This window comes from Elgaria multicarinata, chromosome 2 (genome assembly GCF_023053635.1).
Source record: "Elgaria multicarinata webbii isolate HBS135686 ecotype San Diego chromosome 2, rElgMul1.1.pri, whole genome shotgun sequence".
NCBI lineage: Eukaryota > Metazoa > Chordata > Lepidosauria > Squamata > Anguidae > Elgaria > Elgaria multicarinata.
In genome coordinates this window covers 96,437,750-96,461,761 of record NC_086172.1, presented here as the reverse complement: position 1 = coordinate 96,461,761, position 24,012 = coordinate 96,437,750, and the positions used below count along the sequence as shown (strand labels likewise).

The following is a 24,012-nucleotide window of genomic DNA, read 5'->3' as shown; positions in this document are numbered from 1 at the left end:
ATAGGAAAGGTTTAAACAAGATCAAGAGGAAAGGTGAACCCTCAGACTCAATGAGCTCTGTGCCACTGCATTCGTATGGCCAACTACTCACTGCATGAATCGAGGCAGAGGAAAGAGTATACAACAATCAATTATCATAGAATCATAGAATAGGAGAGTTGGAAGGAGCCTATAAGGCCATCAAGTCCATGCAGGACTCCACCTTAAAAACATACCTGACAGATGGTTGTCCAGCTGCCTCTTGAAGGCCTCTAGTGTGGGAGAGCCCACAACCTCCCTAGGTAACTGGTTCCATTGTCATACTGCTCTAACAGTAAGGAAGTTTTTTCTGATGTCCAGCCTGAATCTGGCTTCCTGTAACTTGAGTCCATTAGTCCGTGTCCTCCACTCTGGGATGATTGAGAAGAGATCTTGGCCCTCCTCTGTGTGACAACCTTTTAAGTATTTGAAGAGTACTATCATGTCTCCCCTCAATCTTCTCTTCTTCAGGCTAAACATGCCCAGTTGTTTCCCCTTTATTTTGGGGAAGGGTTTTTCATCCTCGCAGGCAAATGTGCCACTGACACATGTAAACTGGCCCAAAATATTAACAAAGAACATGTTCCTAAGTCTATGAGCTCCATCAGACGAGTGTTTAAATGCACACTCATTACTGGGCACTCACAGATTTTCGTGAGTCCCTCTCACAATGTCATGTGCAGTCTGCCTGTGCACTGATTTGATGACAAACAAAGATGCACAACCCTCACTTCAAGTCTATGAAAAGCCTCACAGTACTTTTCATGGCAAGTTCTTAGTAGGGCTGTGGTCCGCTTTGCTTCGGATCGTAGAAGCAGCATCGGATCGGCCTGATTTGCCTCCGTTAAAGGCGGAGACGGATCAGGTCGGGGGCAGCGAAGCAACGCAGGGCAGGTCGTCCATTTGTGGATTGATCCGCTTCCTCACGGAGCTCCACCCGCCATGTTGGAAGGTTTTCCCCATAGGATTGCATTGTGAGAACAAAGCACGTATAACTTTTTTGTTTTAAAAGCTACATTCTTGAAACTTACTGTGCTTAGAGAGTGCTTGTTGGGGGTCATTTGTGTTGATTTTCAGAATTTTTTGTTTTGCGGTTTGCTTGCTATTAATTTTTATAGAATGGGTAAAATGGGAAGGGAAAGCTCTTCTTTTCCACCTTGATTGACAGATTGAACTCCCAATTGTGATGATAATGTGAAGCATCCTCCAATCCCAATGTTGGAGGTGGGGGGACTAAGCCAGAGGGAGCCAGAGACAGTTTCCTTTCTCAGAGGGTTAGTTAGTTCTGTACTGTAGCTGCGTTTGTTTGGAGGAGATAGGATTTATCTTGGGGGCGGGGTGTATGTGTGTTTGCTGTGCACTGCTTGTTAAGTGCAAAAAGCATTCAAATAAAGTTTGAGCATTCAAATAAAGTTTGGGCAAAGCACAATACACACTAGTCCCATTTCCCCAAATAATAAATACATTATTAGTATTAGTCCTTCCCCGTGATGAAAAAGGCATTGCTGCCCAGTTGTATCTGTAAAAAATGTCGGAGCTATTTGTATTTTTAAAAATGGGGTGTGGGATTTTGAAATATTCCCCAAAAATCAGTGGATGCTCGGATTTGATCCAAACTGGCCATGAATGTGTATACGAGGATAAGCTCTCATGGTGCCTATTTTGAGGTTTCTAACATTAAAAGTGATGGAGATGTAGAAAGGTTTGTTATTTGGGGTTACGGTTGAGGGTTAACAAGTTTTAAAAATCGCTAAAAATCAGGGCATGCTCGGATTTCCTTGAAACTTGGCATGAATGTGGATCTAGGTGGAAGCTGGGATGGTGCCTATTTTCAAGTCTGTATCTGGAAAAATGACAGAGATATTTGCATTTCTGAAAATGGGGTGGGGGATTTTGACATATTCGCCAAAAATCACTGGATGCTCGGATTTGCTTCAAACTGGCCGTGAATGTCGATACATGGATAAGCTCTCATGATGCCGATTTTCAGGTTTCCAACGTTAAAAGTAAAAAAGTTATAGGCATTTGATTTTCAATGCAAATCTATGGGGGGGAACACGGAACTCCGATCCGGATCCGGAGCCCCGCCATGGAGCAGAGCGGACCATAGGCAGATCGGCGTGGTGCGGATCAGACCCAATCCGGAAGTTGTGGATTGGGATCCAGAGCGGATCGGGGGGTCCGTGCACAGCCCTAGTTCTTAGTAATCCAAAGTTCCACTTAGGAAGGTGCATGTGCAGAGTTCCCTCCAGAGTCTCAGACAATGATGGATCTAGCAAAGGCTCCTTGCCTTTGCATCAACTTAAAAAGGGAGGCATAGGCCTCTTCCAGACCAGTTGACAGACAGGGGCTTTAGCCTTTCAGCAGTGCCCTTGTCCAAACAGGGAGGCACTGCTCAGCCCACCAAGATAATTTATTTTATTTATTTATTTATTTATTTATTTATTTATCATATTTATACCCCGCTCCTCAGCCAAAAAGGCTCTCGGAGCGGCTTACACTTAGCAAAAAAGACAAAAAATAATGCTTCAATCTGGGCGATCCTTCTGCAACCCCCCACCTTTTCTCTATCAATTTCTCACAGATAGCTTCTCTGCCAAGGCTGAGGCAAGCAGGTGGCTTGCAGGGAGTAGAACCACTTCTCCTTTCCTGCTCTGAGAATACTGACAGAGATTGTAACATTCCAGAGGCCAAACAGGCCCAAAGCCTTCCAGACGACTTCTAATTAAATCTTAGCTTAAAAAAAACATACAAGACCCCACAGCCGTGCTGTAACTATCCCTGACAGTTACTTCTCTGGCAAGTCTACAGATTGTAAACTTTTATTCTGGTGTTAAGAGGCCGGTTGTCTGTTCTTAAGAATGCAATTCCTGGCTTCTTTTAATTCAGAAAACTGGTAATCACTACCAGTGTCAGCTCACCAACTGTTACTATGCATGCATACCTTCCACTTCCAATCTCCATGTTACAGCTAGTCCCATATCAGTTCTGAAGAAGCTGCAAATTCCTTGAACAACATTACACCTGCTTTGGGAAACCATTGTGTTGTTTAGAAAACACCTTGAAAGGCAGATATTAATTTGCTGGCAAATCTGTTCTCTTGATAACAGGGTAACTGGGATACTTCCAGTATCCGAGGCAATAAGCCTGTGTGCACCAGTTGATAGGTAACATGGGTGGGAGGTCACTGTTGCACCATGTCCTGCTTTGTTGGTCCCTGGTTGACAGCTGGTTGGCCACTATGTGAACAGAGTGCTGGACTAGATGGACCCTCGGTCTGATCCAATATGGCTCTTCTTATGTTCTTAAATTCTTTTACTGCTACATGAAATTCCATTTGATAAAGTCCTGCTCCCAAAGTGGAACTGTTATTCCATATAATTGTGTGAGGAATGCAGTTTTTCTTTTTCTTGGTCCCATTTTTCATTCTTGCCTCACTTCATTGTTGGCTTGCTTGGCTTTGCCTAGAGTTGGCGTCCCATCTGCCATGCTTGACAGCCAGTGTGACGGGACATTCTGTGCTGCCTCACCGTGCTGAGGGGCTGAATGTATATCTCAGCATTGCACATTGAAGGAGTGCAACCGTCACGAACAACTCATCAGTGCTTGACCTCCCTGACATCCCATTATTCTTGGTTTTTCCAAAGCTGATTATTTTACCATAGCTTTCGTTTGCTCTTGCTTTGGACAGATTGTTGCACTATGTTGCCAGTAAAACTGTTCTGCAAATATACCATTCATTAATGCAGTAGCGTTGTATTTAGGAATCCAGGAAACAAAAAGCCAAAAATATTTTTAAAGACCGTTTACCTCCACTGGGTGTGTGTCTGTGCCCATATCGCAAAATACTGAATTCAAGAAAAATGGTCACATCAAAGTAAAGGAAAGTCCATTCTTTCCCCTCAATTTCTGTGGGAGAGTGATTCAAGAACTGAATACCAGAATGGTTCATTATAATAAATAATGTGTTTTAAACATTATTCAGAAAAATCTCTACGAAAGTCTTCAGTGCCTATGAGATCTCCTCTTGGAGGCAGCAGAAAGGAAGCAGAATTCAGCCATTCCCAATCCCCCCTACAGACCCTTGCATGATCTCAAATATGCTTCAGAGGGCTGGGAACCCTCTGGAGCATATTTGGGTTTTGGATTTCACTCACGGTGGCAAGTTCCTGTGATCTTCTTTCAGTCACTGTTCTTTGCACCTGTCATACTTTGAATTTGCCCTTTTCCACAACTGACTGTGCAACCTTACATTGCCATTAATATTTTTTTGCTGGGCGGGGGGGGGGGGGGAGGAGAAGACTCTTCGAAGTCCTTCTGTAGAATTTATAGCTTCAGATTTATACCTTACAAAGACTGTCTTTTTGTTAAAACGTGTATGCTAAATAGGCAAATAAGTTTCTAAATTGCACTTCGTCTGCGCTGGGAGGTGTCTCATCTCCAGAGTCTGTGAGTTCCAGTACAATCTATACAGTTGCATTCCATGCTTCTGAGATAATGATCACGCACTGCCAGTGGAAACATTTTCTAGTGTAGCAGCAGCTGTCCAAGCCTTGTAATTAAAACAATCCTAAAATATTGGTTTATTGGGATGACTGATATTTAACATGCATAAATCATCTGAAATCCGCTGTAAGGTGGCCATATTTGGTGCAGATGACACCAGATTATTCAGGATAGTGAAACCCAAAAAGACTGTGAAGAGCTCCAAAAAGATATCTCCAGACTAGTCTGAATAGAAAAGGCAATGACAAGTGAAATTCAGTATAAATAAAGTGATGTATCCCCTAAAATAGCTGCTTCACATATATACTTATAGATCTGAACTCTAAGATCTTAAGAGGAGGCGTTGTTGGCCATTCCACAACCAACAGAATGTTGCCACGTTAACATCTCGAAAGTGGGCTTTCTTTCACACAAAATAGGGTGTTTTAAGTGACATCTGAAAATGTACTTGTTCATGCAAACTTTTCCTGGCTTATGATCTTACTGCTGCTGCTCCATTTTACTGTCTCCTTTTATTGTTTCTTTTAATCTTACATTTGTTGTTGAAAGTTGAAATGTTTTCATCTTGTATTATACAGTGAGTTTTGTATGTAAACTACTTAGAGATTTTACTGTATTACGGTCAGTATCCTATATTGCCCTGCACTTCTGCTGGTTCTTTTGTGTAAATGGAACCAACTGCTTCCACAACAGGAACTAATGGTTCCAAAAATAACTCTGGAAATGAGAGGCAACACTTGTTTCTGGAATGAAGCTTGCTCCATAGTCCAAAGGAAGAAGTGGGTTTCTAGCTAGTGCTAGAAGATAGTAATTCATTTTTTAAATAATGCATTTTGGCCCATAGACCTTCCTCTTCAATTTGCTTTGATATAATTGGCATGACATATATTTTGTAACAGTTGTTTTATACTGTTGTTTTTATATTTTTTATGGTTTTAAATTTTGTATACTTTTTAATGTTCACTGTTTTTAACTTTTGTAAACCGCCCAGAGAGCTTCGGCTATGGGGTGGTATATAAATCTAATAATAAATAAATAAAATTGTTCATCCTTATTTAAAAAATTAATAGGGTGGTGGTGGTGGTTATTCTCTCTTTTCTTGCTCGTGGTGGTTTTTCTAGATAAACATGATGGGCTTTGCCAAGTCATGCCGACTTTTACTGATTCAGAAATTTCCCTATTGAACATGTTTTAAGTATGACTGCTTTCTGGATGTGTGGATGTATTTTGGTGGACCTAGTTTCTGAAGGTTTTATGTAAAAAAATTTTTTTGATGTGATACTGGTGACTGATGCGACTAACGGAATAAATGTAACTTTCCCCTGTTGCCATAGTTCTTTAACTTCCATAGCTAGTGGTGTATATTTTTTTCTCTTTTCCTCTTCCTTTTCTGCAACATTTTTGTCATTAGGTATTACTGTGTCAATGAGGTCGGTGTGTTTTTCTTTTTTGTTTATGACAGTTATGTCTGGTCAATTGCGAAGTATTGTCTTGTCCCAGCAAGATAATATATGAGTGCATAGTGTGGCTTGGCTTGACTTGTTTGAGTGTGTCTGGATCTCCTAGGGTCTGAAAGCATCTTTCTGGAGAATACCTGCTGGTTGCATGATCCATGATGCCAGGTTCTGGTGAGTGCATAGTTGTCCTTGACAGGAGGGGCTTGCACTTGCTAGAGTAAGGTAAACAGATGTGAAGAGGCTGCAATCTTATATTCATTTATCTGTGAGTAAGCTTTATTGAAATCAACGGACCTTATTTCTGAGGTTTCTTTGGGAAGTTTTCTTTGGTTCCCTGATTGGGATTTCTGTTCTCTGCACATTGAGGCAGTGTAAATTCAAGATACATTTGGATAAAATGAGGGAAAGATCCTTGTCTAGCATTGTGATAATGGGCATCCATTCTGGCCTTTCTTTGTATTGCTACTGACATGCCTAATGAACCAGAGGTATAATAACAATTTTTTAGATAAGTTTCTCCTTGATAAACCAGAAGTTGAAACAAGCTAAGAGGTGCTAGTGAGAAGTGACTGCAACAAGTCTTTAGTCCATTTTGTTCCAAGGCTAATGTTTGGGGGGTAATCGTATTTTATACTCTTTCTGAATGCTAGTTTGTTGTACTAGATTTTTCTGCACTTGTCAACTGCTTTGTTTTTTCAGTGGTAGCAGTGTGCTGAATCTGTGAGTATAGAAATGAGAAAGGTGATGGGGGAAAGAGTGTTACATATTAGGAAAGGTGAGACTATGGTCATTCAATGAAGGATTTTCAATCAGAAAATATATTTGAGGGACGGAGAGACTATTACACATAGTACAGCAAAAGCTGCAAAGGAGTGTGTGAAGTTAATTTCAGATACACTGAATGTCTCACTTGTTCTTTATTTCAGTGATTTTAACATTAAGATGTTATGTAGAATAGGTTTGTCTTAATTGTGTGCTGAACAAACAGACGTGACCAAAGCCATATTCAGGTGGGCACGCCCCCCTGGGGGCTGGACATGTTGTCTTCCTTTTCAGTTTCCAAAATATGGTCACCCTAGCTGGTCCCCATTGAATTAGGAGTAGATCCCATTAATGTACAGGCAGTATTGGATACTTCCTTAAGTGGTATACAAGTATTACTAATAAATAAATGAAATAAAACTGGGCTATGTCTATTGAGGAAAGAGATCCTTGGGTTGTCATGGATAGCTCATCAACTCCGTATGTTGCAGGGGATGAAATAGTCAAATAGGCTTATCGGGAAAGGGACTGCTTTTATATAAATTTACGTTGTGGTCCACATTTGGAATAATATCACTCCATCTGATAAAGTATACTGTAGAGCTGGAAAAGATGCATAAAAGGATATCTAAAATTAACAAGAAATGGAGCATTTTTCCTACAAGGGAAAACTTGTTTAGAAAAAAAGATTTCTAAGGGAGAACATGATAAAATGATGAATGGCATGGAGAGAGAGGAGAGAGAGAAAGAGAACATTTTTCTCTCTCATTTGCTGATAATACTAGGTCTTGGGACCTCCTAGTGAAATTTATTGGCAGTAGATGCAGGACAGACAGAAAAAAGTGCTTTGTCATTCAAGGCATAATAATTGGAATTTGCTGTCACAAAATGTGACGGCGGTCACTGAGATGACTTTAAAAGGGGTTAAAGAAATTCCTGGAGGTGGAGAGTTCTGTCAATGCCTAGAACCTTCACAGTCAAAAGTAGTATATCCTTGGTAGTGAGGACAATTGCCTTCATGCCCTGCTTGCGGACTTCCTGGAAATGTTTATCTGAACATTTTTGGGAACAGGATTCTAAACCCTTTGTTTGATTTAGCAGGGTTTTTATGATGATGTTAGGTGACACGTATTTTTAATAGATGTTAATGGGGAGATGCAGGGTGCAATGTAGGTACCCACATATCTCCTATATCATTTGAGCCCAAACAAATGATTTTTTAAAAAATTGAAGTTTGAAGAACTGCATCCAAATTTAGCTAGGGCTGCACGCAGGCTGCTGGAGAGGCACCAATGTACAACCCTACCTCTTCAGCCATATCAGCATCATGGGTGGAGGGCTGTGCTTTAAGAGATGTAGTAAACAGTTTTTAAAGCATGTGATAGAATAATGCATTTTTTTAAAAAAAAAGATTTACTTATGAATTAGTTCCTGGTTAAAGGACAGGAATCAGAGAGTAGGAATAATTGCAAATTCTCCCAATGAAGGGAGGGGGGTTCTTGCAGGGATCTCTATTGGGGCCAGTGCTTTTCAACTTGTTTGTAAATTATCTGGAACTAGGAGTGATCAATGAAGTGGCCAAATTTGCTGATGACACTGAATTATTTGAGGTGGTTAAAACAAAAAAGGATTGTGATGAGCTCCTAAAGAATCTCTCCAAACTGGGAGAACAGACATCAAAATGTCAAATGCAGTTCAGTGTAACCAAGTTGAAAAAAATCCCAACTTCACATATACGCTGATGGGATCTAAGCTAGTGGTGAACCAAGAAATGGTTCTGGTGGACAGCTCAATGTGAATGTTGACCCAGTGAGCTGCTATTGTGAAAGGTGTTGGTCTGAATCAACACAATTCTTCTTATTTCTGATGTTCTTGCATATTACAACAATTTGTATCCTGTGTTTCTACAGAATGAACTGAAAGCAGCTGCAACAAAAAGTAAAAAAAAATCTGTTAATTTTATTGTGGGGGAGATGGCAAACTCTGCCTTATAATCCTGTGCTCACTTGCAAGGGAGTAAGTCCCATTGAACTCAGTAGGACTTCTGAGTAAACATCCAGCGTGGACTGGGCTGTTAGTAAATTGTCTGGTTCTCCTTAAAGTCATTGTATATTTAGCGTGTGTTTTAATTTATGAATATTGCTGAGCTGTAGGGTCTCAGAAGGCAGTCTTGTGAAATCTCTACTTTAAAAAACACACATTGTCTTTCAAAGCCAAAATCTACTCCAAGTACTTCCAGCTGCAGTTGGAAGGATGAGTCACTCTGGAAGCTAAGGAGGTTTTCTACAAGCCTTTCACTTGGTTCACATGATTCTTTTTTTGTTTTACATTCCTATCTGTTTTTCTTTTCTTAAAAAAAATTGTAAAGGAGATTCACCCAAGGAAAACCCATACGAGGATGTGGAGCTGAAAGCCCGTAATGCAGGCCGAAAATCCCAGCAGCTCTCTGAAAGTTCCCTAGATTCTTTTCACAGGATGTGGACTCCGCAGGACAGGAAGTACACAACACCTCCACAGGTAACACAGCATGCCTTAAGAGGGCTGGACTCTGTTTGGGAGTATTTTATTTGATTGCTTTGTGCAAAAGAACCAGCCACAGGAGCATAGATAGCAAAATAGCCATAAACTAACTGTATCAATCTGAAAAAGGTTATAAGAAACGATGCATAACCCATTTAAATATTTGCTCTAAACATTTTTGCCGCTTTAATTTATATGTGACTAACTGTTAGCAAACTATTAAATTACTATGCACTCTTAAATTCTCTTATTTTTGGACATAATATATTTTCATTCTTTAGAATTCTTTGTTAGTCTTGCTCAAGTTTGTGACTTCTAGAATCAGATACTGAATTTTCTATTACTCTTGTTCCCCCCTGCCATTATTTCTTTCCCTTGATCATTATGTTTATCCTGTGAAGATGTAAAAAATTGTGTCAAAACGTATAATCTGAGAAAATTGTAAGACACAGCAAAATCTTCCAGAAAGAGAAAGCTGCTTTACTCCTCATCTCCCAAGCCTATTTTTCTACTTATATTACAGCTACCCTGATTTTAAATATATTTATATGAAAATGTTCCACTGGTTTCAGTGTAACTTACTTCCAGGTAAATTTCACTGAAATCAGAGGGAACTATTTATTATTATTATTATTATTATTTATTTATATAGCACCATCAATGTACAATTTCCAAGTGAATGTCTTTCCAAGTGAATGTCTTTAGTAAAATTATTTAAGGGTCTGAAATATTTATGACATAATAATCCATTGCAAAATCCTTGAAATATGAGGAATGTCAATTTTGCATTGAATCAGAGTGTGCTTAATTTGTGAATTATCCTTCTTGGTTTAAAATGGGATTGTTTTCAGTTTTACATTTCAAAGAACTCTTTTTGGATTTTTTCCCCTGGAGTTGGACAAATTTCTCTTGGGAATTAGTATTGCTGTTGTTAAAGATACTCTTTTTTTAGAGTCATGTGTGTGTGATGAGATGCAGATTAGACAGTATGATTCATTGAGTTGGGAAAAGGCCATGGCTCAGTGGTAGAGCACTTGCTTTGCATGCGGAAGGTCCCATGTTCAATCTTGCATTTCCAGGTGGGGCTGAGAGAATTATTGTCTGAACCCCTGGAGAGCCACTGCCAGTCAATGTTGAAAGTACTGGGTTAAATGAGGCAATGGTCTGACTCAGTATAAGGCATCTTATACTGATTTCTTTCCAGCTTTGGAAATCTATGACCATTGTTTATGCTGAAGCAAGCAAAAGTTCCAAATGGTTTAATTATCTTGCAATCCTATGCATGTCTACTCAGAAGTAAGTCCCATTGCTTTCAATGGCATTTACTCCCAGTAACTGTGTATGGGACTGCAGGACTGCAGTATCATTAAAAGGCATGATTTCTATTTCACACAAAGGGACACAAAATGTTAGACACATGGTCTTTTCACAATCTGTTTCTTTTATATGAAGAAAATGGGCATTTACTTATTTATTCTAAAATTTCCACCAACCTGTGTAACTCGTAAATAATCTCTCTCAACAGTTTATAGATTATTAAAATGCAATGTGTGATATACAATAAAGCAAACTAAAATAAAAATAACCATCAGACAAAAGAGAGACCAACTTCAGCAATGCATAAAATAAAATCCGTAGCCTTATTTCTTAAACAGGAAAGTTTTTACCACCTTCCCGAAAACTGTAGCTGTTACACAAGTGGGTTTCCTAGGCCATGTCTACACCACCCATTTATTCCAGAATAATATTGATGTTGTCCCTACTGGGTCACATGACGCACAGCTGATCCTGCTGTGATCTCGGCTCCACCACTCAGGAATGTCCCTGACTAATTTTGTAGCAGTTTTTCCAGCTTTCTTGCTACAATCCCAAAGTCCGCGGCTGGTGTGACCCCCCTTCGCGAAGCTGTTGCTGTTTGGCACGAGCTCCTGGCTCAGCGAATAGCCAACCCGGTGTGAGGGGTGGGTGCATGGGCACTGGCATGTTTCATCGCAGAGTGTTTGTTTCGTTTTGAAGCCAAATATATATCTTTATCTGCGCAGCAGCACATTTTTGACACAAAACCTATCTCCCCTTGTGTTGTTACGTGTCTGTGCTGGTGTGCATCTCAGGAGTTATTAAAATCAAAATCCATGTCCCATACCCATCTGCTTAGTCCTGCCCACTTCTGCCAATACACATTCAGAACCACTGTCATGGGCACACGTTCTCCCACAATGGCTCTCCTTTACTTGCAGGAAACATCCCTCGCTTGCGCCCCAATCGCGGAAGCTGGGAACTCTCGCAATTATCCCTCCTCCCTTGTGAAAGGGCTGTAGGTGTAGATTAGGCCCTAGGGAATACGTTATTTATTCATTCATTTATTTATTACATTTATATACCACCCCATAGCCGAAGCTCTCTGGGCGGTTTACAAAAGTTAAAAACAATGAACATTAAAAACAAGTATACAAAATTTTAAACCACCAAAAGTATAAAAACAACAATATCCATTTAAAACAACTTTAAGGAGGGTACCATATAAGAAAGGAAGAAGTATCCTGCTCAATCAGATTGAAGGTCTATGTAGTCCAGCATATTGTTCACATAGTGGCAAACCAGATGGAAGACCCATAAGCAAGACATGCATGCAGTAGCACCCTCCTACTCATGTACCCCAGCAACTGGCATAAGAACATAAGAGGAGCCCTGCTGGGTCAGACCAAGGGACCACCGTGTCCAGCATTCTGTTCACACAGTGGCCAGACAGCTGCCCATGGGAAACCCACAAGCAGGATAGCATCTTCCAGCCCAAGTTCCCAAGCACCTGGTGCACCTACTGCCTCTGATACTAGAGGTAGCATGTATCCATTAAATTTAGGAGCCATTGATAGCCTTTTCCTCCAGGAATTTGTCTAAACCCCTTTTAAAGCCATCCAGATTTGTATCCATCACGTCTTCAATTCCATAGCTTAAGTATGTACTATATGAATAAGTATTTTTGTCTGTCCTGAATCTCCCACTATTCGGGTTCATTGGATGACCCTGGTCCTAGTATTATGCGGGAGGGAAAGAGAAAAAACCCTCCCTGTTACTTTACCCACACTGTGCATAATTTTATACCCCTCTGTTGTGTTTTATAAAGACATTATGGTATTGGCAGTTTTATTTTCAATTCCTTTTCTAATGGAATTTGCGTTTTTCACAGCAGCCACACACTGGGTTGACATTTTCATTGAGCTCTCCACCACAACCCCAAGATCCCTTTCCTGCCACCTTAGACCCTATCAGCATATACGTGAAGTTGGCATCTTCTTATCTGTGATGTAATTAGAGATGGACAACTTATCTCCCCCTACATACATGTGCCATTTCTGATTTTGTTTGTTTTATCCACTTTGCTATAAACCTTGGGTGGTAACTAAGGGAGGCTCAGTGGAATAAAGCTGAGAGTCTCCTGGCTGGGCCTGACAAGGATCAGGGAAGTACAAAAGACATACCTATGTTGGTGTAAGCGTGCATAATTGGGGCACAGAGTCAGACTGCTTTTCCAGAGTTCACATTAAAATCGATAGCATGGCCCAAGATGTCAGTAACAACTGGTATCGGGACATAACAGTGTGGGATGGGGCATACATTTAGAAGGGAAAACAACATCTCTCTCTACCCTCTTTCTTCACATAATGCATAATTGTATTAACCTCTATCATGTCCCCTCTTATTCGCCTTCCTTTTTTTCCTAAACAAAAGAGCCCTAAATGTTGCAGTCTTTCCTTATCCAGGTCAGTCACCCCGAGCTCGGACCCCATCAGTGTATATGTATAGTTAGAGGTTCTTGTTGCTTTGCCCCAGGGTGCATCTCTTAAGGAAGGCAAGGGGAACTGGTGGATAAGGAGCCAAGGTTCCATTGCCCAGAGAACCTCTCAAGTTTAAGGCTCCAAGCAGACTCCGGCTGCAGCAGAAGGCCAGGGATGGCCACAAGGTAGATCTCCAGATGTTTTAAGACTTCCATCCCCCAGAAGCCCTTGCCAGCATGGCCAGTGGTCTGGAATGCTGGGAGCTGAAGTCTAAAACATCTAGAGATTGACTTTCTACCCATCTCTGCACGAGGCCACCAGCACAGAAACTGCCAGTTGGCCCCTTAACCTCTTAGTTTCTCTGTAATCGTGCATATCCTGTGTGTTGCTCCCCAACACTGGTATCTTTCTCAGCCTTTGCTTGCTAATAGCCTTAATTCCTCTTGAGGACTCCTCTCTGCTTCCCAATCCTGTCCCGTACTTCTCCTCATGTGGGGGAAGTACAGGACACTGTACTTGTGTCCCGTACTTCCCCCACGGTGGGGGCACTGAGAAATACCTGAATGATGAGGAGTCATAGCTCAGTGGTGGAGAACATGCTTGGCACGTCCAGTTTGTGACATCTCCAGTTTAAAGAAACACTAGAAGAGCAAAGCTGGAAAAGACCCACAGTCTGAGACTGCCAGCCAAGGCAGGCAATGGTGGGCTTAATTGACTGTTGTTTGGAGCTGGTATAAGGCAGTTCCTTATACTAATGGCAAAACGCAGCCTTCAATGAAAAGGCAATTCTGTCTCAGTCTAACAAACTCCCCTTATTTGATGTTCACTGAAGTTCATTTGAGGTCTTTCTACTCATTATATTAAGAGTTCAGGCCTTGGAATAGTTTTCCAGAACAACTGTATCTCTCTGGCTATAGCTTGTTCTTCCTCCCTCCCTTCCTAAAGGAAATGATCTCCTGTATATATCTGCTCAGATGCTTAGGTCACATTTGGAGGCATTTTCCCAGTTGCCCTCGCTGAAAGGTGTTAGAGAGGGCCTTCTCAGTGGTGCCACTCCATTTATGGACTACTGGCCTTCTCAAGGAGGGTCACTTAGCTTCTATGTTATTATCTTTTTGGCACCAGGTGAAGACTTTTCTTTTCTCTCGGGCATTTTTGAGTGCAATCCTATGCATTTTTAGACAGAAAAGGGTCCTATAACTCTAATCATTCCTTCAGCCACCATGCTGGCTGGGGAGGGGCATACTAGAAATTGAAACATTTTTTTCTTGTCTAAATAGGTGTAGGATTGCACCCTTAGAGACTTAATGTTTAGTTTTTCATGTCTGTTCTTGCATATCTTTATTTATCTATTCCTGTGCTATAAGCCATTTTGTATTGTATCTTGTTCTTTTAAATATTTCTTTTGTGTTTTGTTCTATTAGCTGTTTGCAATCTGCCTTGTGAACGCTTGTTATTGGGTGGATTAAAATAGGTTAAATTAAATAATAATCATTTCTTCCTTCTTTCGTTAGCTACCTTCAAAGCCCAGCAGCCAATCTCTACGGATTGGGAACTGGTCAGAAAGGAAAGGCCATCGCCTCCCACGGCTACCCAAGAGGCACAGCCATGACGATATGCTGCTGCTGGCCCAGCTTGGCATTCCCTCCTCTCCCTCCAGCCTGAATGAGGACAGTCTAAGTACTACAAGTGAACTGCTGTCCACGCGCAGGGCCAGGAGGGTCCCAAAGGTATTGATCACTGTAATGTCCTTGCAAGTGTTCGTTTACTTGTTGTTTCAACCGTCATGGTCATATCAAGCCTTGCAAGTGTGAATCGGTCCTGAGGACCTAGGGGTACAGTTTGGATATAGACAGCAGGATGCCTTGGAGACCATACACTATTTGAGGCAAAATGTTCATTTTAAGGTGCTAATTTTACTCCAAACACTGAGAGTGAGTAGGGCCCATTTATCTACGTCTAAAGCAATTTCAGCTAACAGAGGTGTCGGATTCAATTTAACCAACTGGGAAATATCCTTGGTGACCTTTATTCTCAGATAAAATATGGTGTCCAGGCATTGTTTGAACAACCATCTGAAAAACAGGGCAAAGGACATGTCCGTTTCTAAGCGTGTAAGTTCTGATTTAGCCCAATTGATCATATATATCCTGATATTGATTCAAATTTGTCTATTAACCTAATAAACTCTGGAATAGGATTTTCAGGATCATCAATAAACAATAACATATCATCCATGAGAACCCCCCTTATTGATCTGCTTTGTCTCATGGTGCAAGCCAACTGTTCTAGACAGATGTTGAATTTCAGGAGAGAGAGAGAGAGAGAGAGAGGACAGCCTTGGTGTGCGCCCCTTTCAATTGGGAATGGCAGGGGAAGAATTGTATGGGTCCACATCTGTGACCTTAGGTTTGCATATAGAATTTTCACCCAAGCCAGAAGTTCTTGAGGAAAGGTAAATTGAGAAAGTGTGGCAGTGATAACTAACCAATAAACCTTATTGAAGGCTCTTCAGTGTCTAGTGATAGGTTAGCAGCAGGGGTCTTTCTGGCAGCATTTAGTGCCACTATATCTCAGATTTCTTGCTCTCTGGGTGGTGGGGAATTAATACTGTTGAAGGGAATTAATGCTGTTATTTCTCAAACTCTGTTAGCTAGAGCAGCAGTGAGAATCCCAGTACTGCAAGGGTGGACAACTTGTGGCCCTCCATATGTTTTGGCCTACAATTTCTATCACCCCTCACCCTTAGCTATGCTTGCTATAGCTGATGGGAGTTGTACACCAAAACATGGAGGGCCAGAAGTTGCCCACCCCTGCAATACCATGTGGGCATGTTGTTATACTCAATCAACTTGACAAAAGGATGTGCTTACATGAAGATATAAACATGTGTTTTGAAAAACAGATACATTGGCATAAAGGGTATATAATGAAATAGGCACACTGGTGCCCACTCTGCAAAGAGCCCACATTTCAGTCATCCCCAAACCGGGACTAGATCACAGATTCTGTGCAAATTATAGATCCATCTCCCTGATTAATGTAGATACCAAGATTGTATCGTGGTAATTGCTTACCCAAAAAATATAGCAGAGTGCGAATAGCAGCAGCAGCGTGGAGCTGGAAATGGTTTCAGCTTGGAGTTAAGAACAAAAAGAAGCACTCACGGTCTTTGGTCAGTAAGAAACTTTACTGACACTAAATAAATTACTTACAGAATAAATGGTCATATATACAGTCCTTTCACCAACAGTACAGCAACGTAGCAGCAGTAATATATCACAGTAAGATCACATCAGCAGTCTGATAATGTCATAGCAGTATAACAGCAGCAGTAAGAAGCCTTACAACATGGACTTCTTAAATACACTTTTCTCCTTGGCCCAATTAACCAATAGTCTCTTCATCTTGTACTTCTCGTACCGCACGTAGGCCAGGGAAGAATCTGCTTCATACTGGACTTCTCCTGGCAGAGACAATCTGGCCAAGGACATCTTTTTAACTCTTTAGAGTCTTTTTCCTTCTGTGGGTAAAAACCTAACCCCAACAGATTGGATGTGCTCTGTCAGCACATGTTATTTATGGGATTCTCATGTTCAAGACCTTCAGCCCATTATTTCCTCCCATTATCCACATAGCCAATAAGGCCATGTTCTTGTTGTATTCATAGAAATGCATGTGGAATTGGGGGATGGGGGTGGAGAAGAGATCCCAGGCCATTTTTGTGCTACCAAATCCAATGTTTAGTCCAAAAACAAAAGCAATAATGTAGACATTGGTCATACGCAAGGTGGGAAGCATGAATTTTCATAGGCTCACATGAGTCTACAATGTAATGGACATCTGTGCTCCTGCCCCCTTACAAAGGGGAGAATGATTGCATAAAATATCTATGAAGCTAGTTGCGTCACAAGTTATGTTGTAGGCAGTCATGCATGCAAGCTTTACCCTTTCCCACCGCACCTATGGACAGGTCACTTTAGTATGAAAAGGGGAAATGTGTCTGAGCTTTCCCTTGGTTAAACAATTACATGCTTCCCCTTAAGCTCTGCAAGTCAGGGCATTGCTCACCAGCTGAATTACAATTTGACTAGCAGTTGACCCGTTGCTATTTACAATCTGCAATATATGCCTTAAGTTAATTTTTTCTCCTTTGTTTTTTGTTTGTAACGATGGTTCCCAAGGAAATCACCGCTGATCCAATATGGCTCTTATTGTTTATTCATAGGCTGTGCAACTCAAGATAGCTGCATAATTCCAGTTTTGAAACTTTCAATTTAGCGAAAACTTTCGAAGGCCAAGCAAGATATGGAATAATTGTTTAGTAGGCCGATAGGCAGAGTGACCAAGCAACATGCTTATTTGTTGATTGTAAATATAGTATTTCCCCCGTATATTAAAAAACTTATGTTGCTGAAAATATACTAGCAACCAAATATATTTGTGAAACTAACTGTACTCATGTGCACTCAGTTCTCATTCAGTTGTGAATGAGCCCCATTGAACACAACGCAGTGGTCTTACTTACAATTAAACATGCATAAGATTTTTCTGCTAGTCCTATATTGTGTTTAATAAAGAATAAAATTGAGAAACAATGTCATATAACAATGGTTTGGCGATTAGAGTTGCTAGTGAAATTAGGTGAGGTTTGCTGTAGAGCAACCTCCTTATGGTCCAACCACTATTGTGCTCCATTTTGGCACTAAACATCATGAAATTGACCCTGAGAGCACCTCTGCTGTACAACCCCACTATAGAACTTGTTTGCACTGCGAGTTTTCTGGTGTATGAAAATATTCCTAATGTTCGTATTTAGCAACGGTCGTATTTAGATTGCATGAAAGAGAAAAGAACAGTAATAGCACAACCTGTACATGTCTGCTCAGCAGTAAATCCCATTGAGTTTGATGAGGTTTACTCCCAGGTGAGTGGGTTTGGATTGCATTCTGAGTAAATCACATATACAGTTTTGAATTTCTACTTGGTTCATCCTTTTGATTTGTTATCCTCTTCTTTTTTTACAGCTTGTACAAAGGATCAATTCTATCTATAGTGCAAAAAGAGGGAAAAAGAGATTGAAGAAGCTTTCAATGTCCAATATTGAAACAGCATCGCTGAGAGGTATAGCATGGAAACCTTTTGTCCTAATGAGAGAATACTGACTATCCTGTCATTACAGAAGTCACTGAGTTTTGTTAATTTGTTTTGTTACACCGTCTGCTATAGTAAACATATAAGGTTGCAAGACCAGATGCTTGTTCCTAAGTGCACCGTGGGTCCACACCAGGGAGTTGCGGCCAATCCAGGTTCCCTGGTGCATGTCCTTGAACATTTAGGAACATACATCTACTCTTCACACTTTGCATGTTTGCTGCAAGAGACACTGGGGGAAATCAGTATAGTTTCAGCAGACATGATCATGATGTAAAATATGAAGCAGCTGGCTTCATATCCTGGAGTTTGTCAGGTTATTTCTGCAGAATTAAAGTGCATAAATGTACCCATGGTGAAACCGCCACATTCCACCAGCCATTCATTTTTCTGTTGGCTTGCTGCATGCCCCAAAATCTTCAATTAAAATAGTTAATAAAACTGGATACTGCATGCCTATTATTGCCAAATAGATGTTTGTAATGTTTGTTACTGTCTATTCCATTTGTTCTATGAAGAGTGCTGCTACAGGATTGAGATATGACCCTAGTCCAGCTGGTGAGGGCAAAGGGAGTCGCCTCTGGCGCTGCTGCTTCTAACTGCCCTTGTCACAGCATAGTTGTTTGCCTTCCTAAGAGCATCTTACCAAGACACACATCCCTTTCCTGAACTGCTTGGGAGCCACACGCTGTGAATGAGTCAGAACTTGGCCTCCACTGCCTTATGCAAGTTGGCATTTCTCACAGAATTAATTGCTATTATTCATGTAGATTTCTGCCTACTTAAGCTTTTAAAGAGCTCCCTTGGACTTTTCAGATGTTGTACAACCTCCTTTCAATGTCTAAAAGAGTTTGGATGGAAAATAACCAACCTGATTTTAAAATGTTTCCTAATGCAGAATGGAAATGACCTCAAATTATGTTCCTTTATTAGTGTCTAAACACTTTCAGAATCATAAACCATTTCCCCGTAGAAATACCATTATCATGTATTCTGGAACATGCCTCCCATATTTACTTACCCATATATTAAATTGATAATCTGAGGCCTTCCTCCAGGTCCCCCACCCCTGCCAAATGAGGCAAGGCGGGTGGCTTTTCAGTGGTGAAATGCTCTCCCCGGAGAGGCTCGCCTGGCTCCTACATTAAGCTCTTTTCAGCCCCAGATAAAGACTTTTTCTGTTCTCCCAGGCATATTAAGAACTGTTTTTAGTAATTTCAGTGCTCTATTCTGCTTCTGATTTTAATTTGGTTTTAGGAATTTATTCTTTGCTGCTGGTTTTATCTTGATTTTATTATGTGAGTTTTTTTATTTTTTGTTTTAATATTTGTATTGAGTGTTTTTAATGTATTTTATACTCCCCAGAGAATTTCTGTTATTAGGCAGTTTAAATAAATAAATAAAATGCTCATTGTAGGACACTTTTGATAACTTAATAACATGAGCAAGCTTGAAATGTTTCTAATAGCAGAATCTCTCTCGCATTCTCTCTCTCTCTTTCAGATGAAAACAGCGAAAGTGAGAGTGATTCAGATGACAGGTTTAAAGGTGAGAGGCACAGCATACTGTAGGAGCAGAAACTTAAAAATAACTGGAATTATTTGGTATTGCTGCCTCCTGTTAAAAAGGCAGTTAGCAGAGAAAAACAAAACAAAAGGGTTTACCAGTCTCACGTGCACACAAGGCTAAATAATGGAGACCACAGCCTTCTTTTGTAAGTGGCTTTATTCACACTTTCTTGCATAAAGATGCAGGTACAGCGTATAGTTTCCAACAGAGTTAGTTCAGTCCATTTCTTTGTGATCTATAACACTGGCAGGAGATAGAGCAAACACGTACTGGAGAAGGTAAGAGAGAGAAAGCGGGAGGAAGAGGAGGAGCAGGAAACCACACTGTAGGCTATAGAGATCTTCAGGCTAGTTGTGCCCCAAATTCCCATGCATTAACTAGCTATAACTGCAACACATCCCGTTTCCTGTAACTTGCAGACGAGGTTGCAGACAAGGTTTTAAAGAGGGATCACTACTTATTATGTGTATACTCATTCCACTTTCATGTTTGTTAAACAGATTTCATAGGTTTTTGTATTGTTTCAAAGATCTGCAAAACCTGTTCAAACAGATGGGACAATGGGACAAAAGAAATATGTGTGCATGCCGTGGGAAGCAACGCCTCTCTCAGAACAGGTGTACTTCTTTTGCAAACTGTTGTCTATGTCAAGCCACAGTATTTCTTTCACCTTATGTTGTTCCTATTTGGAGAAGTGATAACCAGGGACCATTTTTGCTCTAGACCACAACGAACAGAATTCTTGAACAAGGCAAGCTATATTGTGCAGGGAGAAACTTCAGATACTAGGCTAGGGTACAGTTTGCAAATCAGAAGATGTAATTAGTTCTTCTGCAGAGATTTCCCTTACCTTATGATGGAGTTTGGAAGTAAATATAGTTATAGATAAATATACATTTTATATTCAGGCCAGTAACAATATAATAAATTACAGTCAATACTTCATTCTATATAATTTTCCTAAATGTTCAAAACACTGTGGATTGTATCTAACAGTGTCCATCCGCCAATGGTATGGACACCACTGGCAGAAATGATTCCTCCTCCCTGGTGTATACCCCAAAACTGATTAGGGACTCTGCTCCAGGTGCTACAGGCAGGAACAGAAGAGATTTTACTCCAACTTTACTGGGGCTTCTGCTTCCCTATTCTTTGTGGGATTAGGTTATCCCCTTTTCATGCACTTCCACTTTTTTCCTAGGGGGTTCCTTTATCTGTAAGCTCTATATGTCTCATTATACAGCCACTAAAAGGTGCTGCATTATAGCATCAGTTTCTCTTTTCATGGAGAAAATAAACTCGTGATATTTAAATAGCTCATTATCCATAATCTTAAAAAAAATGGGATAAAGGTCAGAAAGCACAGGGACAGCCTTGGAGCTTGATGACATCATGTAAAGGACCTGGGAACTTCTGTGAGTAACAATTCTCGATTGCAGGATAAAAGTCCATGTGGAGAAGCCCTTAATTGGATGTAGCCTTATATCAGTACTTATTTATTATATTTTAAATTTTTAACATTCTCTGGGTGGATTACAAAACCAGAAGAATTAAAACCACAATACAAAGAAACCCCCAACAAATAACAACACTACACAGCACAGAAAATATATATAATGCAAAACATATAAAAGCAGCAGGTATTTAATATAAAGTTTGAAATCTAAAATGCCTGGGAGAAGAGGAATGTATTCACTAGTGGAAAAAACATAACAATGTAGGTACCTGGCAAGCCTCCTTGGCAAATGCATTCTATAGACAGAGTGCTCAAACTGAGAAGACCACCTGCTTAGCTTCCTTTGGCGGGGGTACCTAGGGGAGGGCCTCCATGATGACTGAAGGGTCTGAGCAGGTACATAAAGAAGAAGACATTTATTTAGGCATTTTGGCCCCCAAGCTATTTAGAATTTTAAAAGTTGACATCAGCACTTTGAATTGGACTGGAAGCAAGTGCAGCTGATGCTTGAGCAGAAAGGCCTTCTCCTTGTGCAAGCAGCCCTTTATATACCAGTGTCATATGATCATATCAACGATCCTGGTTAGTAGCCTGTGCAAAAAAGTATTTGATGGTAATACTGTGTTATGGACACAGAGGACTAATTTTGGTACCATGTTGCTTATAGGGGATTAGAAGCTTTGAAAAAAGCACTTCTGATTGTTACCATGTAGATGTGTGCCCTAATTCTTGGTGTGCATCCTTACTTTGCTTTGAAAAGATTATTAGCAAGCCAAAAACTTACCTTGGTAAATGCAGAAGTTCAGAAATCCAAATGTTACCATTGCTTCCTATTTCCATTGCATCAAGGTTGAAACGTGTTTGGCAGCATAGAACTGATTCTATGTTGATTATTATTTTTATTTTATTTTATTTATTTAAGGATTTTTATGCCGCCATTCAGCCAAAAAAGGCTCTCACAGCGGCTTACAAAAGTATTTCTTGACAGTCCCTGCCCATAGGCTTACAATCTAAAAGACATGACACAAAAGGAAAGGGGATTGGGAGGGAGGAGGAGGAGGAGGGGGAAAAGGAAAGCAAATTCAGGCACTACAATCTTAGTTGGAAAGTTCAGCAGTTACAGTTGACAGCAGGAGGGAGGGGGCTCTCAGCTGGAGCTGGACCCAGGCATGGTGGAGAGGTGCCTGGCTGCTGCTTCCTCCCTCACTGGTGGCCTCTGCAGAGACAGTTGGTAGCAGGAGGGAGGGGGCTCTCAGCTGGAGCTGGACCCAGGCACGGTGGAGAGGTGCCTGGCTGCTGCTTCCTCCCTCACTGGTGGCCTCTGCAGAGACAGTTGGTAGCAGGAGGGAGGGGGCTCTCAGCTGGAGCTGGACCCAGGCACGGTGGAGAGGTGCCTGGCTGCTGCTTCCTCCCTCACTGGTGGCCTCTGCAGTGACAGTTGGTAGCAGGAGGGAGGGGGCTCTGAGCTGGAGCTGGACCCAGGCACGGTGGAGAGGTGCCTGGCTGCTGCTTCCTCCCTCACTGGTGGCCTCTGCAGTGACAGTTGGTAGCAGGAGGGAGGGGGCTCTGAGCTGGAGCTGGACCCAGGCACGGTGGAGAGGTGCCCTGCTGCTGCTTCCTCCCTCACTGGTGGCCTCTGCAGAGACAGTTGGTAGCAGGAGGGAGGGGGCTGATTTTATTCATATTTATTGATTAATAAAGTATATGGATCACAACAAGCATGACAAGTCAGTAACATATTTGCTGATAGGCAGTCAGTTGAGAACTTCGTATAACTCTGAATAGGTTATATATGTTAAGGTTCTTTTCAGTGATTTCTGTTGCTTCTATACTTGCAAAAACTTTGATATGGGCAATAAAAATGTGCATATTTAAAGAAGGCCATACTTGGGGTTATAATGGCTCAGAAAACCCACTCATCTGCCAACTAATGCTTTTTGTTTCTTTTGCAATACTAGCTCATACCCAACGCCTTGTCCACATCCAGTCAATGCTAAAGAGGGCTCCTAGTTATCGGACCTTGGAACTGGAACTGATTGAATGGCAGGAACGTGAATTGTTTGAGTATTTTGTGGTCGTTTCCCTTAGGAAGAAGCCCTCTAAAAATACGTATCTCCCTGAAGTCACATATCAGTTTCCAAAGGTAAGACTTTCACTGCTTGGCAGTCATTCGTCCATTATTGTTCTTAGCTCTATTTACTGTGGCAGCTTATAAGGGACATTGCTAGGTACATAGTGCCATGTTTTTTATTATTGGTGTCCGCTTCTGGATATCTCCCTCAAAATAAAACTTTTGCTGCAGGGACATCTTGAAATATTTTTGGAAAAGTTGAATTCGTTGAGTCTTCAGTGGGAAAGAGCTTAACAATTGCAGCGCCAGCGAGTTTGCCTCTCTAAATGCATTCTCCATATGGATTTGGCTCATTAATATGTATACATACGCACACACATGTACATGTACACACACAAGAAGAGGGCATTTTGGAAGTCATGACACAGCATAAGCAAAGAGACAGTGAAAGTGCAACTGGATGTGATGCTAACCACAGAGTTATCTCTGAAAATGGCAGCTCTGTGTGAAGATGCTTCTCTTCTTCCTGTAGGGTTTCATTAGGGAGCCAGTGTGGTGTAGTGGCTAGAATGTTGGACTAGAAGTCAGGAGATCTGGGTTCTAGTCCCCACTCAACCATGGAAGCTCACTGGATGACTGTGGGCCAGTCACACACTCTCAGCCCAACCTACCTCATAGGGTTGTTGTTGTGAGGATAAAATAGAGAGGAAGATTATGTATGCT

At 41.1% G+C, this 24,012-nt stretch overlaps 1 protein-coding gene across 4 annotated transcripts in view; it reads left to right on the top strand.

Moving 5' to 3' along the window:
• Nucleotides 1-24,012, top strand: part of DENND2B (DENN domain containing 2B) — a 140,668-nt gene that overhangs the window by 76,661 nt on the left and 39,995 nt on the right. For all 4 annotated transcript variants that reach the window (XM_063117252.1, XM_063117254.1, XM_063117251.1 and 1 more), the window contains 5 exons: nt 9,112-9,260; nt 14,554-14,769; nt 18,067-18,163; nt 19,697-19,741; nt 23,177-23,361. In XM_063117252.1, the coding sequence (XP_062973322.1) occupies nt 9,112-9,260; nt 14,554-14,769; nt 18,067-18,163; nt 19,697-19,741; nt 23,177-23,361 (692 nt within the window). The remainder of the gene's footprint in view (nt 1-9,111; nt 9,261-14,553; nt 14,770-18,066; nt 18,164-19,696; nt 19,742-23,176; nt 23,362-24,012) is intronic.